We start from the raw sequence: 16,401 nt of genomic DNA on the forward strand, positions 1-16,401 counted from the left end.
AAAAAATGATCACATGAAAAAATAGAAACTTACTAGGGAAAAGGTGATCATCACCATGCTGAATTAACAGCCTCACATGTTCTTCTAATCTCCCCATCAGACCCAGTGAGAACTCCAAATCTTCCCATCTTGATCATGGCATCTCCAAATTTGGAAGCGAAGTCGAATCCGAACGCCACCCTCGTCACCAAATCCTTCGTTAACGGATGCAAAGCAAGTTGTTGATCGATTTCCAGTATGCCTCTTCGTTGCCATATTTGCTTGTGAAATGACTTGTCAACCACGAAAGAACTCATACTGGTTTGGTCGAGAAATACGACGTTGTCGACGTTAGAATCTTCAGGACATTGGTCTCTTAGGTCGTTGAGAAACCACCGATCGATGGTCGGGTCGGGTCTCCCTGTGTTCTTGTAGTTATAGAGGCGATCCTTGAAGAATAAGCATTGTGATACACCAACAGTATGGCCGCCTGTTTGTGTTTTGGGGACACAAATCATCAGAAACTCTAAGTTGTTTTTTTAAGAATCCCTTTGTTTTTAGTTTGTTTTCAATATTTTTTATTTATTTTTTATTTATTATTTTTTGTAATCGAAAAATTAGATCAATCTTATTCTAGTTAATTTAGTTATAAATTTATTTGGGAGATGGGCTCAAGTAAATGAAAATAAATAAATAAAAATTTCGGTTCATAAATTACTCAGAAATTATTATTAATTTTAAAATATACATTTTTGATACAATTACACTTGCATATACATATTTTTATTTAATTTCATTTTTTCTTTGGAGTTATAGATCTTAAATAAATAAATAAATAAATAAATATTTTACAAAATAATGTTTTATTTTTAATAATTTTTTTTTTACTAAACGACTTTAAAAACTCGAACAACCCAACCCAAAAAATTTATGGTTAGATTAGGTTGTGTTGATTCAATAAAAGTTGTCAAAGTTTATAATTAGGTTTGGTCTTGTATCAATTGGAACCGATCCGACTAAACCCAACCCAACCCACGAACGCATAATATTTAGGTTATAAGTTGGCTAAATATTAAATATTAAGTATCAGGATACCCACCAAGAAGATAAACCATATCTGTAGCAGTAAGGTTCCTTCTAGAGAAGGCTTCAATGGAGTCTGGAACTGATATTGAAGGTCCCGGAAGATCCACATTTTTCGCCGGTTTGAACCCGTCTCTCCGTCCAGTTTCAACACGGTATCGTGCTCCTCCAGCCTGCAAATAGCATAGTGTGAATGTTTGATTAATCCACCACACCTAAATGGTGTGAAAGTTATCATTTATAATCAAATGAATTACAAGGATATGAAAATAGTAATAAATGGAATATCAAATATAATATATATGGTAAACTATAATTTATTACTAAATATCCTTAAATAGTAACCAATTTACAATGTGTTTGAATATTATAACCGCTCAAGCTCACCGCTAGTAGAAATTATCCGTTTTAACCCGTAAAACGTATCTGTTAGGAGAGGTGTTGACACCCTTATAAGGAATGTTTCGTTCCCCTCTCCAATCGACTGGGATCTCATATGCTCGTAGAGAGTGAAAAGAGAAAGAAGCTAGCATATATTATATATTTTAGCTCGTAAAACGCATTTGTTAGGATGACGTTTTGACATCCATAAGAAATGGTTCGTTTCCCTCTCCAATCCCATGCTCATAGAGAGTGAAAAGAGAAAGAAGCTAGCAGATATTATCCGTTTTAGCCAGTAAAACGTGTCTGTTAGGAAGAGGTTTTGACACCTTTATAAGAAATACTTCGTTCTCCTCTCCCATCAACGTGAGATCTCACATACTCATAGAGAGTGAAAAGAGAAAGAAACTAGCAGATATTATCCGTTTTAGCCTGTAAAACACGTCTGTTAGGATGAGATTTCAACACCCTTATAAGAAATGCTTCGTTCCACTCTCCAATCAAAGTGGGATCACATACTCGCAGAGAGTGAAAAAAGAAAAAAGCTAGGGGATATTATCCGTTTTAGCCCGTAAAATGCATATATTAGGAAGAGGTTTCGACACCCTTATAAGGAATGATTCGTTCCCCTCTCTATCCGAGGTAGGATCTCACAAAAATGCACGTAAAGAATGAAAAGAGAAAGAAGCATGCAAACCAAATGAACTGCATCTCTTGTAGCCATAGCTATAATATCAGCACACGAGACAACGCCAGGACAAACGCTCTCCACAAAAATCTTAACATCATCAATCAAATCATACCCTCTAACGCTCAAATTCGGCGGAGCAAGCTTCTCGGTATCGCTCCCATCGAGGAGTAGGGAAGCGTCGCATCCCTTCAAAATTCAAACACAAACATTCAAACACCAACCACAACAACAACAACAATTCACAAACACACAAACCATAAGAGACAACTTACAGACACAAAGCAATCATGAAACTGCAAGCGAAGAAGAGCAGCAACAAGAGTGCCATCATTTTCAACAGCGTCGGCAACAACGCCGGCAACAATGGATTCAACATCTCTAAACCCACATTTTCCTTTGTAAAACCCCACTTGAAGAGCTCCAAAGCTAAGCGATGCGAAGCTGAAGAACAGTATGAGGCCTAAGGCAATGCCCTTTGTTGACATTGTTATGCAATGAATTGCATTGGCATGCATGGTTCTTGGAGATGGGTATTTATAAAGGGAAGAAAGTGTTTATAATTGGGTGAAAATGGGGCGCACGATTACAATATTTTAGCTCGATCCCAAGACGTGCAACTGGATCATGGATTGTTTATTTGAGAAGATTGGGGAAAATCTGAAAGGAGATCAGGAGTATACATATTGTATATCTGTTTAGATTCAATTTGGAAGAATCAATGTATGATTGGAATAGTCGGTGAAGAGAGTTTGATCAAATTTTCAAGTGTTATGAATATTCTAATATCAAGTTGCATTTTCTTTTTTTTTTGAAATCCATTATTATTGAAAACTATACAAAAACGTGATGTCGTTGATGAAGAAGCAATATTTTAGTTGGATGATCTTTTAAAAGCTTTCCCTAAAAGAATTTATTAAATTAAAAAAATATCATATTTTATACTTTGGGTCTAAAAAATGGAAAGTTTACAACTTTAAAAATATTCTTTCAATTTTAAAAAATTTTATTAATAATTTTAAATATTTGTACTAGGTTTAAAAAATACTTATAAAATTTTAAAAATAGTTAACACAATTTACCTTTATAAAAACTCCTTACTTTTTAATATCTTTTATAAGTTTAAAGTTATTTTTTTTAAAGGATTTAAAAATTTAGGAATATTTTTGTGATGTATTTTTATTAATTTATTAAAAAAAAAAAAACCCTAAGAAATCGTGACGAAGATACTGCAGGTTGTCCCAGATTACCTCGAGCAAGTTGTGATTTTGATCGAGACTTTACTTGACGTGAACGACCTAACGGTGGAAGAGGTGACTGGAAGATTGCGCAACGTCGAGTAGAGGAAGAAGAATGCCTCTTTAGCTGTCGACAAGTAGGGTCATCTACTTCTTGCATGCCTAAAGCTCCGCAACAATTCTAGCGAGGGTAACGAGTCCTCCAGCGGCAAAGACGGTAAGAAATCATGAAAATCTTGGGGGCACACGCGTGGGAAAAAAGGGGATCAAAAAAAGGAGTCCACTGATGGCAGACCGATCCAATGCTCGAATTACGGGAAGAAAGGCCACCTGAACAAGAATTGTTGGAGCAAGCTTAGGAACAAGGAGAAGGCCCATGTGGCTCAATCTGAGGAGAAAGAGTCGCTCTTTTCATGGTGAGCGCATCGATCTTGTCCAACGTCCCAATTTCGATTTCAAATCCACGGAGGTAATTGACGATGACGTAACTGCTCTAGTGAGCGTTAAACCCAAGGAAGAGCTCCAGCTGGGCGTAACAAAGGCACCGGTTGGGGAGATGATTTAGCTGAAGGAGGGGAGCGGGTGTTCGCTCAGATCGATGAGAGGTGCAAGCAGCACGAGAACTGTCGATGGGTCCTCGAAACGAAGGCAAAAAACCATATGACCGGGGCAAGGTCTACGTTCTCTGAGCTCGACTCAGGGATTCGCAGAACGGTGGAGTTTGGCGACAGCTTCGTCGTCAAGATCGAAGGGTGCGACACCATCCTATTCGTCGGCAAGAGAGGCGAGCACCGCAAGCTAACCGGCGTCTACTTCATCCCGAGGCTCAAGGCTAACCTTGTGAGCCTAGGTCAACTCGATGAGGCCGGTTGCCACATTTTCATCGAGCGCGGGCTACTCAAGATCCGAGATGATAGACGATGGCTGCTCACGCAAGTTCGACGCATGGAAAATCGCCTTTACATCCTGGAGTTGGAGATAGAGCAACCGGTCAGCCTCTCACCAAGGACCGAAGAAGTAGCTTGGAGGTGGCACGCAAGGTAAGGGCATCTAAACTTTGCTACCGTATAAAAACTACACAAGGAGGAGATGGTGTACGGTTTACAAGCAATCAAAGGTGTGAACAAGATGTGCGACGAGTGCCTCATCGGCAAGCAGAGGCGCACCCCCTTTCCGTCTCAGGCATCCTACCGCGCCGGTGAGCCATTGGAGCTCGTGCACGATGATATCTGTGGGCTCATCAAGCTGGCGACCCCAGGCGGCAAGACTCTCTTCCTCCTGCTGGTCGATGACAAAAGCCACTTCATGTGGCTGATCCTACTGCAAGCAAAAAAGTGAGATGACAGAGGTGATTAAGCGCATTCAAGCTCGAGTGGAGGCCGAATGCGGGAAGAAGATGCGAGAGTTGCGCACAGACTGAGGCGGAGAATTCGCCTCAATGAGTTTCGGTAAGTACTGCGACAAGCTCGGCATGCAGCGGCACCTAACGGTGCCCTACTCCCCCAACAGAACGGGATGGTGAAGCGCCAAAATCAGACCATCGTCGAGACAACAAGGTCATTGCTGATGATGGCTGGGATGCCTGGGAGGTTCTTGGGAGAGACGGTAATGACAACCGTCTACCTCCTCAATCGGTCGCCAACGCGAAGCCTCGATAGGAAGACGCCACACGAGGCCTGGTACAACAAGAAGCCAGTGATACATCATCTTCGAGTGTTCGGCTGCCTCGCATACATGAAGGTCTCGCGTCCCCACCTCTATACTTTTTAATGTTACTTTTGAAAGTTCATGATTAACTTGAAACGTGATACTAACTGGAAGGATATTTTTGAAGTTTTTTAAAAGGTTAAAAAAATATTTTTGAAGTTTTTAAACTAAGTTTTGAAGTTTTTTTTTTAATTTTTTATTATTTAAGTTTAAAGGTATTAATGAAAGGGTATTTTTTTTTTTAAAAAAAAATAAAGTTTAAGTTTTATTTATTCATTTATTTTTTAAGTTTAAGGTTATTATTAAAATTTTTGAAAATTTAGAAGTATTTTTTTGAGAAAGAGTAAAGTTGAGGTACGTGACATTCATACATCAAACAATTTATTCAATTAAGTTTGTAGGTGTTCAAGAGTAGATTTATTTAAACCATTCCTTAGGTTCAACTTACCATAATGAAATTTCACAAACGTTTTTCGAAGTATATGAAGATTGGTCTTAAAATTTTTTTTTAACTAATGTTGGAACCAACTCCTAATAGATCATGACCGAACTCGAGATCTGGCTAAACAACCGGCTTATCATTTTGAAACTTTTAGAATGCACACACCTCATAAGAACTTTTGTTTGTCTTTCCATTCTCATATCTACCGTTGGGAAGTCCTTCATAAAAGTTGCTCACCACGTCCAAAATAGTAGGTTTCAACTTTTGAATCATTGGAATCAGCTAAGAAATGAGGGAAAATAGAAGATACGTATTCTAATTTTTTAATTTTCGTTTTTTTCTTCTTAGATGTGTAGATCTTGAGTTATAGCTTGTGAAAATTGTTTATAACGCGTGAAGGAGACTGTTTTAATCAAGTTTTGTAAGGAAGTATTGGAGAGAAAACGATTGGAAGTCGAGTTCCAATTAAGGTCCAAGAACGATAAATTTCATAATTCTGCCACGATTTTGATTACATATACATTTTTTCACTATGATTCTTAATCGAAACTGTGCAACATGGGTGAAAGAATCGAATTTTGTAGAAAAAGATATGAAAATTTTCAAAATCCTATTCATTTTCGTTTCGAACACAACGTAAGGACATGCACCAGCCATATAAAAAATGTAGGAAAAATACGTTGAGGTTGGCTTGAACATAGGCGGGATGACTTGTGTCTTGCTTTGGAAAATTGGCAAAAACCCGACCAAGATGAAGCTCAAACCAAGGAATAGGGCGGGATCACTCAAAGTTTCCGTGTGTCACAATCATGCTTGTTCAGGATATGTTGTCCATGGTGGATGTGACTAGTTGTCAATTTAATATGATCCCTTTAATATTTGTGATAGTGCAATACCCTTATTTACCTAAATCGTCGTTTTTCGATTTGCAATGGGCCAGTAAAGGTACGTCTTGATAATTAAGAATCGTCGCTTTCCATTGAGAATGTAGATATTGCATTGCAAAACAAGTGAAAACGTTAGAAGTTGATGCAAAAGTAAACAACAAGACAAACTAAAAACATTGAAAGGATATTAAGAGGGTTAAGCTTTATTTAGCAAGGAATTACACACCTCCCCAAACTTAGAGTAAGTATTGTAGTAAGCACACAACTTCTAAAGAAAAGAAAAGATATTAGGTAGAGTGGAGGAAATGTTATGGTTTGGTCTAAGAACTACATGAATGAATGAGATCGAATAACTTTGTTTTACTATTATAAAAAGCAAAACTCTTCTCATCAATATCCCAAATGCAGTGCCAATAGTTGGTATCGTTCTTGAAGCCAAACTACATTATCCGACGAAAACACCTCGAACAAAGATGTCCAAGATTGCTACTAAACTTGCACCAAAACATTGTAGTCTAGGAAAAAACTCAACCTGAAATTCAAACGGTATTTGTAACATTTACAAAAAGAAAAAAAAGAAAAATCCAGTTGCCGAAAAGGCTCGTGAAATCATCTCGGAAAAAAACCCAGAACTCTTCTCCTTGTTTCTCTGAGTAGTTCTAGAGAGAAATCTTTGGCCAATCGATGCTCCATGTGCGAAATTTAACATTTTCCTCTCTTCTAATTCTTCTTCTTAAAACCGTAGTTCTTTCTCTTTTTCTCATTTCGTTTTTTTTTTCTTTTCCTTGATGGTCTATCCAGGCCCCCTCAAAGTAGTTTGTAGGGGCAAAATTACCTTTTTCCCGTTGACTTTGAACCAAATTTTCTATTTAATTATTCTTTTCTATGCTCTTTGAGGTGTCCTGAGCATTCTTTCCTTTTGCACCCGTTTGAAAATCAAGCTCTAAAACCTCAAAAAAAAAAAAAAAAAACTCTAAGATCCTTTATATGATAGGAGAAAATTAATTATTTTTAAGGACGAGTTTGTAGTTGTTGGATGGGTTTACCAACTACCACCTTTGGATGATGAGTAGGCTAGCACTCACCATGCCAACTTAAAGAGAAATCGTTAAGTTTGCACGTTAACTTCAGATATCGGTTACTGCTGTGTAGGTTAAGCTAGCTACCTAAGACTATACACAAGAAGAATAATACCCCTCGAGCCCAAGGTTAAGTTTGAGGTCTTTTTCTAGATCAAGGCTAAGATAAGAGCCTACAAATAGGTTGGTTTCATAGTATATTTGTATATTCACCCTTTTTCCTTTTTTATGTTTAGGGTCTCACAAGATGTTGGTTGAGGTGGATGAGCGTCTGAGAGCTGTACAGTCACGGAAGGGTCGTTCCAGAGCATCAGTTCATTTTTGTATTTGAGTTTTGTTTTTTTTTTCTTCCGTAAACTATATCCCAAACCAATTTTTCCATGTTTCCTTTTGGATATTATTTTTTATTTAATTTTAGTGTTAGCTTGTATTTATTTAATTTCTCCAAAAGGGAGGTCCCTTGCTCCATTTTAGCATCCCACTTGAACGGTCGAGGTAATCGGATATTACACTTTTTGATGGCTCAAGACCAGCATTTAGGCTGATTTGGCTTCTGTGTGATACGTTCTGACCTTTTCTCCTAGTTTCAATTTTTTTAGAAGAGTTTAAAGTTAGTGTAACTCCATTTTAGCTAATTTAAATTTTTAGAGTTAAATGTAAAGTATTTATGCATAAGCCAGTTTAAATTATTAGCAAAATTAAGTTTAATTAATTTAAATTATTAGGAGTAAATTTAAATTACTTTATGCAAAATTAGATTTAACTAGTTTAAATTCTTAGGAGTAAGATTAAATTATTTTAGGCTTAACTAGTTGAGTCAATTTCCATCGTTCTAATGAGTGATTATTGAACTCCTTAGGCATAATTGAATTTTAGAGAGCAATGCTAAGCTAGCATCAAAGAGTCGTAGTAGCTTCAACTTAAGCAAACAACGTAAGTGACCAATGCACGTATCACACAATTATGCATGAGATTCACATAGTTTATTATCATGACATAATGTATGATGCAAGACAAACATCCATTTATGTATGACATAAGTCTGTGAATTGTGCTTAATAATTCTCAAACATTTTGTAGTACATAGCATAGCTTTTATGGCATGGTCTAAAAAGGCTTATAAATCATAGATTATCAATTTCATAACTATACAACATGTCATAGTCTTATGATAACATATCATAATATGGCAAGACACGACATAACATATTTTAACATGACATAACATGGCATCACATAGCTTAACATGGTATAACATAGCATAACATAACATAGCATAGTATCACATAACATAACATAGCATCATATATCATTCATATATATGACACTCGTCAGAGCCACGAGACACGCAATATCATACATAATAGAATTCATCCAGGTGGAGACAGTCGTCCTTCAAAGTTCATTTCAACCGAGGTGGACTCACTACATCGCATTAAGACATAATAACCAACTAAACATACCTAAATTATCAAATAAATTAAAGTTCTATCTCAAAATAATTTAAATTGAGCTGGGAGGAGTCATACTTACTTTCAATGCCTCCTATAAGGTAAAAAATATTTCTAGAAGCATGTCAATCAAAATTGTGTAACTCGATCAATTTCACCCGATATTCAGGTATTTAGAGTTTTAAACATCTGCCCGATTTCAAGTTATCCCCTATCGCATTCTCTGGCGTTTCTTCGACTACGAGTAGTGCATCCTTCCATCTTCCACCACCTTTTTCAATATCACTCTTCTTGTTATTAACATCATGGGTTCGTCCATGGTGCACCTCAAACACTCATTCTCTCCCTCTATGTTAAGAAGAAGATTGTGCACAAAATCACGGGAGGAAAGAAATGTTGAAAACCTCTCAGTTAAGTTAACTCATGCGCTTGATTGATGTTATCTCCCTATCGAACATACATGTTACTATAAGCAAGATTATATGTATATTAATTTCAAGTGAATATGTGATTCTTTCCCTAGAAAATAAGTAGACGAAACAAATTAAGACCTGAGTGTGTATCTTTTTGCCTGGTAACCAAGGATGGAATGCATAGAGTAGTTTGAACACAGAAGTTTTGTTAGAAACAATTAAAGGGTGAGGCCCTAGTGTTGTTGAACGATCTTGTAACGATACAGAAATAAATATATATATATATATATATATATATATATATATACATACATTTGGCTCGGTCGCCAGAAAACCTGTGAGAATTCAAATGAGATTCCAGAATTCTCGGACATGCCTTCCTGATCCTTACGACTCTCCAAAAATAACTCCACACTTCTCCCCATCTCGTGCCAGATGCTCTAGAGAAAATTAAAGAGAGAGAGAGAGAGAGAGGAACCCGAAACAACAACCACGACGAGTCCAACCAGAGAAACCCGACACCCACATGACCCCAACCTCCTACCAAAAACCCCAGAGCCTACCTACATGGAAAAATAGGACAAACAAGCGATAGAAAGAGTTTAGGGAAGAGAGAGAGAGAGACACATCGTAAATTCATCAGCGGGATCCGAGAGTTGGGAAAGTTGAGAAAACCGAACGAATCCACATCCTTAAACACTTAGGCAGACTGGTGACATCGTGAGGTTAGAAAGTACATCAAAATCAAGCCACAACTGTCCAGACACTATAAAATATGCCATGAGAATTGAGGGGAGAGAAATGGAGGAAAAATCACAAAAGAGTATGGTATATGATGACACGTGCTCGTGTTTTGGTGTCATAGATCATATATGTATGCCATTATGAAATAGTACGAAAATACTATGCAATGTGATTGTTATGCTGCATTTGATAAATTGATATGCTTTATGATGTGATATGCTATGATATGATTTGTTGAAAACGTTTTTGGGATATATTATGTAACTGTTATGATATATGATATGATATGTGCATGATATGGATTGTTGTGTCTGAAAGCATAAAAACGATATGATATGAGTTATATGTTTGATGAATGATATGATTGACATGAGAAATGACAACTAACATGAAATTCAACCCCGACATACGCATGAAAGTTATGATAAATGATATGATAAAAGTTATGAGATATGATTTGAAAAATGTTATGATATGAAGAAGACGCTAGTGGGGTTGTATTAAGGATAATTAAAATGGAAAGATATTGAGACCTCATGCATCGGAGGTAACCCCATTCCTTTACGGTAGTCCGGATGTGTATGCTAATAGGTAGGGGAACGATCATTATGTTTGACATCGTGTAGTTAGGACGGTCGCTACTCCTAACAGGTGTCTAGCATCAACAACTCCTAAAGAATGCTCGTCTGACTAGAAATGAGCCCAGGAGGTGTGTGAACCGACTGGTTGGTCCATACTCACATGTGTGGGCCGTGTGTAGAGAAATTAATTACACATCCAAGTTGCCCGTTAGGATAGCCACCGTAGAAAAATAAACTGTTATGATAGGTCCCATGCAAGTAACTACGTGCCTTTGTATTTTAACCCGAATAGGGGGTCGCTTAATGAGTATTTCTTAAAATATTAAAGCCAAGTGCTACTCTATTTTTCAAGTAAAGAAAACTCACTTCTGTAAGGTTGACGGTGATATATGCTTGGATAGTTTACAATTTAATTTTTAGTAGACCATAGGTTAATATAGGTTAATTGCATTTCCATTTAGTAGTATATAGATTAGTTTAGGACATCGTTTCGATTGTTTTTCATTTTATTTCTATTTGTATTAGTTTATTTAAAAGTATTTTCCAATCCAAAATAAATCTTTTGAACGATATTTAAGAATTATAATGAAACTTTACCAAATTAACGTAAGCAAAGATTTGAAAACAAGACTTACTAGTTTAGATTTTTCTACTGGCGAACTTTTCTTCATGTGCCTGAAAGGTTGATGGATGTTATCGTTGGCCTCCAGATGCTTGATGGATGTTATTGCCCCATTAAACATACGTGTGACTGTATGCATGAATATCTATATATTAACTTCAAGTGATTAAATGTGTAATTCTCCCGGTAGAGAGTAGGTACATAAAACAAATTAAGACTAGGGTGAGGGTATCAGTTTGGCTAGACGGCAGCCTAGGATGGAATGTCTAGTAGTCCGAGCGAGTAGAAATTTACAAGACAACCAGAGGTGTGGCCCTAGTTCTCTTGACTAATTCAAATTCAGGGAGTCAAATTTGAGAAACTTGGAGACGTGAATCCTTGTCAACATAGTTTTGATTTAAATGTTTTGTTATGAACTTTATTTTGATATGATGTAAAGATATTATAAATTATGTTTAAAATTATTTGTTTTTTTTTTGGTAAAAACCCTGCCGTCTTTTTACACTATCGAGTCAACTCTAGTTGCAATCTATGTGTCGTTCTAGCTCAAAAATGAAGCCATGAAAGTAATGGTATTAGAGCCAAAGGCTTCTCTATGATCCAGCTCGAGGGACGCCTTACCGAGACCAAGTAAGTATACCTCTAGGACTTAGATCAAGTATTCCCAAGGTTTTAAGTTAATGGGTGCATAATTGTAGGGTTACTATTTATGATAAGATTTCAAATAACCTCAAGACCCTAACGTAAGTAAGTAGGGAATTAGAAACGTAGAAAGTTCCCTACCATATTTGGAATATTTTATTATTGTTTTTCTAAAAAAAATCATAAATTTTAAAAATTAACTTTAGGTAAGGAATTAAAAATCAAGAAAGTTACTTAGAAATTGGAAAGACACATTTTCCTTTACTTTTCCTTTCCATTTCTTTTCTGAAGACCTTACTTCAGATTACTTGTTAGGGTATGGGTGTGACTTGCTTAATCCTTTCATTTCTTTCCTCTTAATCGTTTGGGTTTTTCATGAACGGCTTATTCTTGTTGGAGCTAATTCCCTTCATATTTGGGGTAGCCCGCGATCGTAGTGTTTTGGAAATGTGAAACGAAACATGGGTCTGGAACGGTAGTCACATCCATGACTTCGTGAATTCGTGGGAGAGGGAGGAAAGACAGGAAGAAGGAAAAAGGGATCAAAAGTCGACGGCGAGGAGCTCTTGAGAAGAGAGATAAAAGTTTCGGTCAATTCACATACAGTCGTGTGGAGAAGAAAATGTACATCGGGTCGGGTCAAATTCTTGTAAACCGTGATTACAAACCCTGACTCAAATTAAGACAAACCCAAGCCTCGACCCACGACTAGTGCGAAGCCCTGTAGCTACGAACAAATCCCTGAAGCCCACCTGTAATGCTCGACCCACCTGTACCATCGATCGCTCAACCCACTACAACTAGAATTTCTTCACAAAATGATTAAGTTATGATAACGATAGTGACTCTAAATAGTGATTTTTTTTTTTTTTAGTACTTTTGGTGGTTTTACTTTTTCTTTTTAAAAAACTATCAATTATATAAATTTAGAGAGATATATAAACTATATATATATAAAGAAGGTGAAAATTTGAAATCATACATTACCCTTATTTACCTAAATCATTGGCCTTCGGTTAGAGGTTCTCCTTTCTTATAATTGAGAATGGTCATTTTCCAAGGTGACCCTCAAGATTGGAGAGATAAACAAGTGAAGGCATTAAAAGTTGATGCAAAAGTAAACAACAAAATCACACCGAATTCATTTTTTGATGTTTTAGAATCTCTCTAAAATTATTTTCAACGTATTTCTTCGCTCAAATTTTCTAAAATATTTCTCTCAAATATGACTCGAGGCTAGAACATATGACAATATTGTCTACAATGTCTGAATGCACATGACTGTCTTGTTGATAAGTTAGAACATGTGTCACATAATTATTGTTCTGTTGCCACAAGTGTGCAATTGTGACAAACATCTAGTATGCCCCAACTCTCTTAAACATTTTATTGAGGGGCTTTTGTTAGATATTCTTGATATGTCTAAGAAAAATAAGGTCTTCAGTTTTATTGAGAGACTGAACCATCGGTGAAAATCAAGTTCTACAAACAAAGATAGCCTATGCTACAACTGAACGACTGTTTGATCTTAGTATTGATCAACCCCAAGAGATAAGACAAAATTAGGTGTCCGCAAGTGGTGGAAAAAAAATTATCGACCCAACTCCTCCAAAAGTGGGGAAGTGCCAGACTTGAAGGCAGATGAGAGAAATGTGAATCCTCCCAATAAAGAGATAGAACTCCATTGCAGAGACCTTAGACCTCACATCTAGAACAATCATAGTCAAAGCTAAGGCCCCTCATCTTGCTTCATATGTAAGGAGGGCCATCAAGAAATCAAGTACTCACAAAATGCGACATTCTATGCCATCCAAGCAAAATTTGGAATGAAATCTGAAGTTGAGTACAAGATGTCAAAAGTTGAAATATGACTAGTCGAAAACATGGAAATCCCCCTCGTATGGGGACCCTACAGTATTTATTTCCTCTTTAGAACACAATCTTATATATGTTGAGGCTTGGATCAATCACAGAGTGGCCAAGAACACTATTGTTGACTCTGGAGCCACCACAACTAAATGATAGAGACTGAAATGAAATGCTTGAACATCCTATGGCATCGAGATACAAGACGAATGAAGATTGGGACTTGGATGGGACAAACTAATTTTGTTATTGTTAAGATGGACGACTTCGACATCGTATTAAGAATGAATTTCCTACTTAAACACAAAGTCATTCTTATGCACCTAGCGAAATGTTTAGTAGTAACAGAGTCCAACCCGACAAACATTGAAACTATCACCTGTTAGCCAAAAAGGGTGAAGATGATGTTATCGATGATGAACTAACGCTTGATATCATTTCCATGGTTAAAGAGGGAGCTCGAGTGAGCTCACTCCAACAAAAACCTCGCTGCCACAATAGAAACACAAAGACACAAAGCTAAAATGTCAGACGGAGTATTAATCTCCACTTGGGAAGATAGATCACAAAATTGATGTTATGTCGGGTGCAAGATTGTCAGCCACACACATATGTCATACGGCTCAACCTGAGCTAGCTGAACTCTATAAACAACTAAATGACTTGTTGACAGGAAGTGATCACACAAATGTTGTGGGAGAGACACCAAGCCAACACCTTTGCTGGAGGAGTGAGACATATACAAACCTCTAAAGAAACTTACGTTCACTTAGAAATACCATCCAAACAGATGGGAGAAGGACCGGTCAAAAGTGTTGCCATGAAAATTTCAAGACAAAGTGAAAGTTTTGATCAAGTTGAGGCTGGATCGAACTCTGATTTCAAGGCAACAATAACCAAGGACTAGTGCGAAAATACTATGAACTATTCGAAGTTATCTATAAGGTCAGGAAGGCATCGTATAGGATCCAATTGCTCCCATGGATGCGGACTAGCTATGTTGTCCACATCAACTGGAAACGTTACTATCTCAGCCAAGAGGACATCAAGCATAAGGAAGTGGTATGACCTCATGAAAAGAAGAACAATTTCCTAGCAAAAAAAGTAGGAAAAGATGCGAAGAGTCAAAGAACCAAGTAGTAGTTTTCAGCCGTTCCTTGCAAATTGGAAGAGTTTTCTCAATACTAAAATCATCTGGAAGTGCATCGAGAGACCTGCAGTCAGCCTCACCTTACATCGTTGAGTTCGTGAAGAGTCGGTTGACAAAGACATCAACCAATTGAGTGGGAGAGGATGTCATTGTCATATTTTTTCAAGGCGTGTTGCCTATGACAGTATATCGGATATTTAGATCATGCTTGTCTAGAACATATTGTCTATAGTTTGTTGGCTGATGACTGCGGTGCCCTGTACGCCCTCGTACCCACCTATCATTCCTAGAGGACTGTTTATCAGCTTTCTTCTTCTGTCCGAAAGAGGTGGAGTGGGTGTGGCCAATCACTGAAGGCTTGACCTTGAGATGGTGTAGGTTCATCAAAATAGAGAGATGCAGAGTTGTGGCATAGTCAACGGAAAAATTACTAGCTACAATGTCCCTGCGGGGCATACCTCTTACCCATCCACGCATGGTACCAGCAGTGGCTCATCTTCCTCTGCAAGGCATTATCTGTCATCACATAGTAAAATTCTAATTCAAAACCAAACCGCTAGAGACCCCAAATAGAAAAAGAAAAAAATCATAATAACATCCAAAACATCACAATTGGGCAAGAGAGGCAAAATTCTTATTTATAAGCTTCTACCATTCAAATTCAAACCACTTACCTAGTTACGATGGTGTGTGTCGGAGGGCTGAGTCAGTGAGATTAACGACTCACTACCCTTAATATCTATAGGACCTAAACTTCGGACTGCTCTAATACCAATCTATCACCCCCTAAATTTTATGGCATCAAAAGACCGGATGTAACTCAAATTATACAATGATGTTCAGTGCCGGATTTGAGACGCTACCTTAAGAACTATCTCACAATCAAGTGGGACAACATGGTGAGTGCTATCCTCGTCATCCATGGGAGGTTGCTAGCAAACCAACATTGTTGATTACCTACCTAATCAACGCCTCCCATAGGTTGGATCCTCTGCGAAGAGTAACCTAGTTAGACCTCTCACTCAGGTCACACAAACTCTAACCAGCCTTGTTTCTAGCTCAATGAAAGGGAAGTGAAAGCTCAGCAAATGTCACACCAACTTTTACTAGCCTACAAGGTACTTTTATTTCTTCAAGGACCGTTATGGGGTCATCTAAGTCTCTAGGGCAGTTTTGCATTCTTGACTCAACATTTCACGTTTGGTTCGGTCAGGAGCACAGGGTCTCACCCTCAAATCGTCTCCCATGATTCCTTAGCGCACGTCTTCTAGAGATGCTCCATCCTAGTTCGCAATCTAGTCAAACTAACTCACGCATCATAGTTTGGTTGGAAATAAACTTAAATTAGAGATTGAAAAAAAAAAAAAACATAAACTTAAATGAGAGAGAGAAAAAGCTATTATTATTTTTTGGCTTTAAATTCAGTAAAAAAAAAAAAAAAAAAAAAA

General features: G+C 37.3%; 1 protein-coding gene across 1 annotated transcript; it reads right to left on the reverse strand.

Annotated features, from left to right (window-relative positions):
* On the reverse strand, positions 1 to 2,634 carry LOC111466598 (peroxidase 60). The gene is made up of 4 exons (XM_023111325.1): positions 2,407 to 2,634; positions 2,141 to 2,320; positions 1,079 to 1,235; positions 1 to 469 (listed from the first exon to the last, which is right to left on the reverse strand). Exons 1-4 carry the CDS (start codon positions 2,617 to 2,619, stop codon positions 51 to 53), a joined length of 969 nt encoding a protein of 322 aa, XP_022967093.1. The 5' UTR covers positions 2,620 to 2,634; the 3' UTR covers positions 1 to 50.
* Positions 2,635 to 16,401: the final 13,767 nt, after the last annotated feature.

This window comes from Cucurbita maxima, unplaced genomic scaffold (assembly GCF_002738345.1).
Source record: "Cucurbita maxima cultivar Rimu unplaced genomic scaffold, Cmax_1.0 Cma_Scf00031, whole genome shotgun sequence".
Classification (NCBI taxonomy): domain Eukaryota; kingdom Viridiplantae; phylum Streptophyta; class Magnoliopsida; order Cucurbitales; family Cucurbitaceae; genus Cucurbita; species Cucurbita maxima.

Bases quoted from the DNA above. Each gene is read 5' to 3' on its own strand.
- LOC111466598 (XM_023111325.1), bottom strand. From the start codon at position 2,619: ATGTCAACAAAGGGCATTGCCTTAGGCCTCATACTGTTCTTCAGCTTC. The intron at 2,321-2,406 runs GTAAGTTGTCTC...TGAATTTTGAAG, and splicing joins TTCATGATTGCTTTGTGTCT to GGATGCGACGCTTCCCTACT. The intron at 470-1,078 runs GTGGGTATCCTG...AAACACAAACAG, and splicing joins AGATATGGTTTATCTTCTTG to GCGGCCATACTGTTGGTGTA.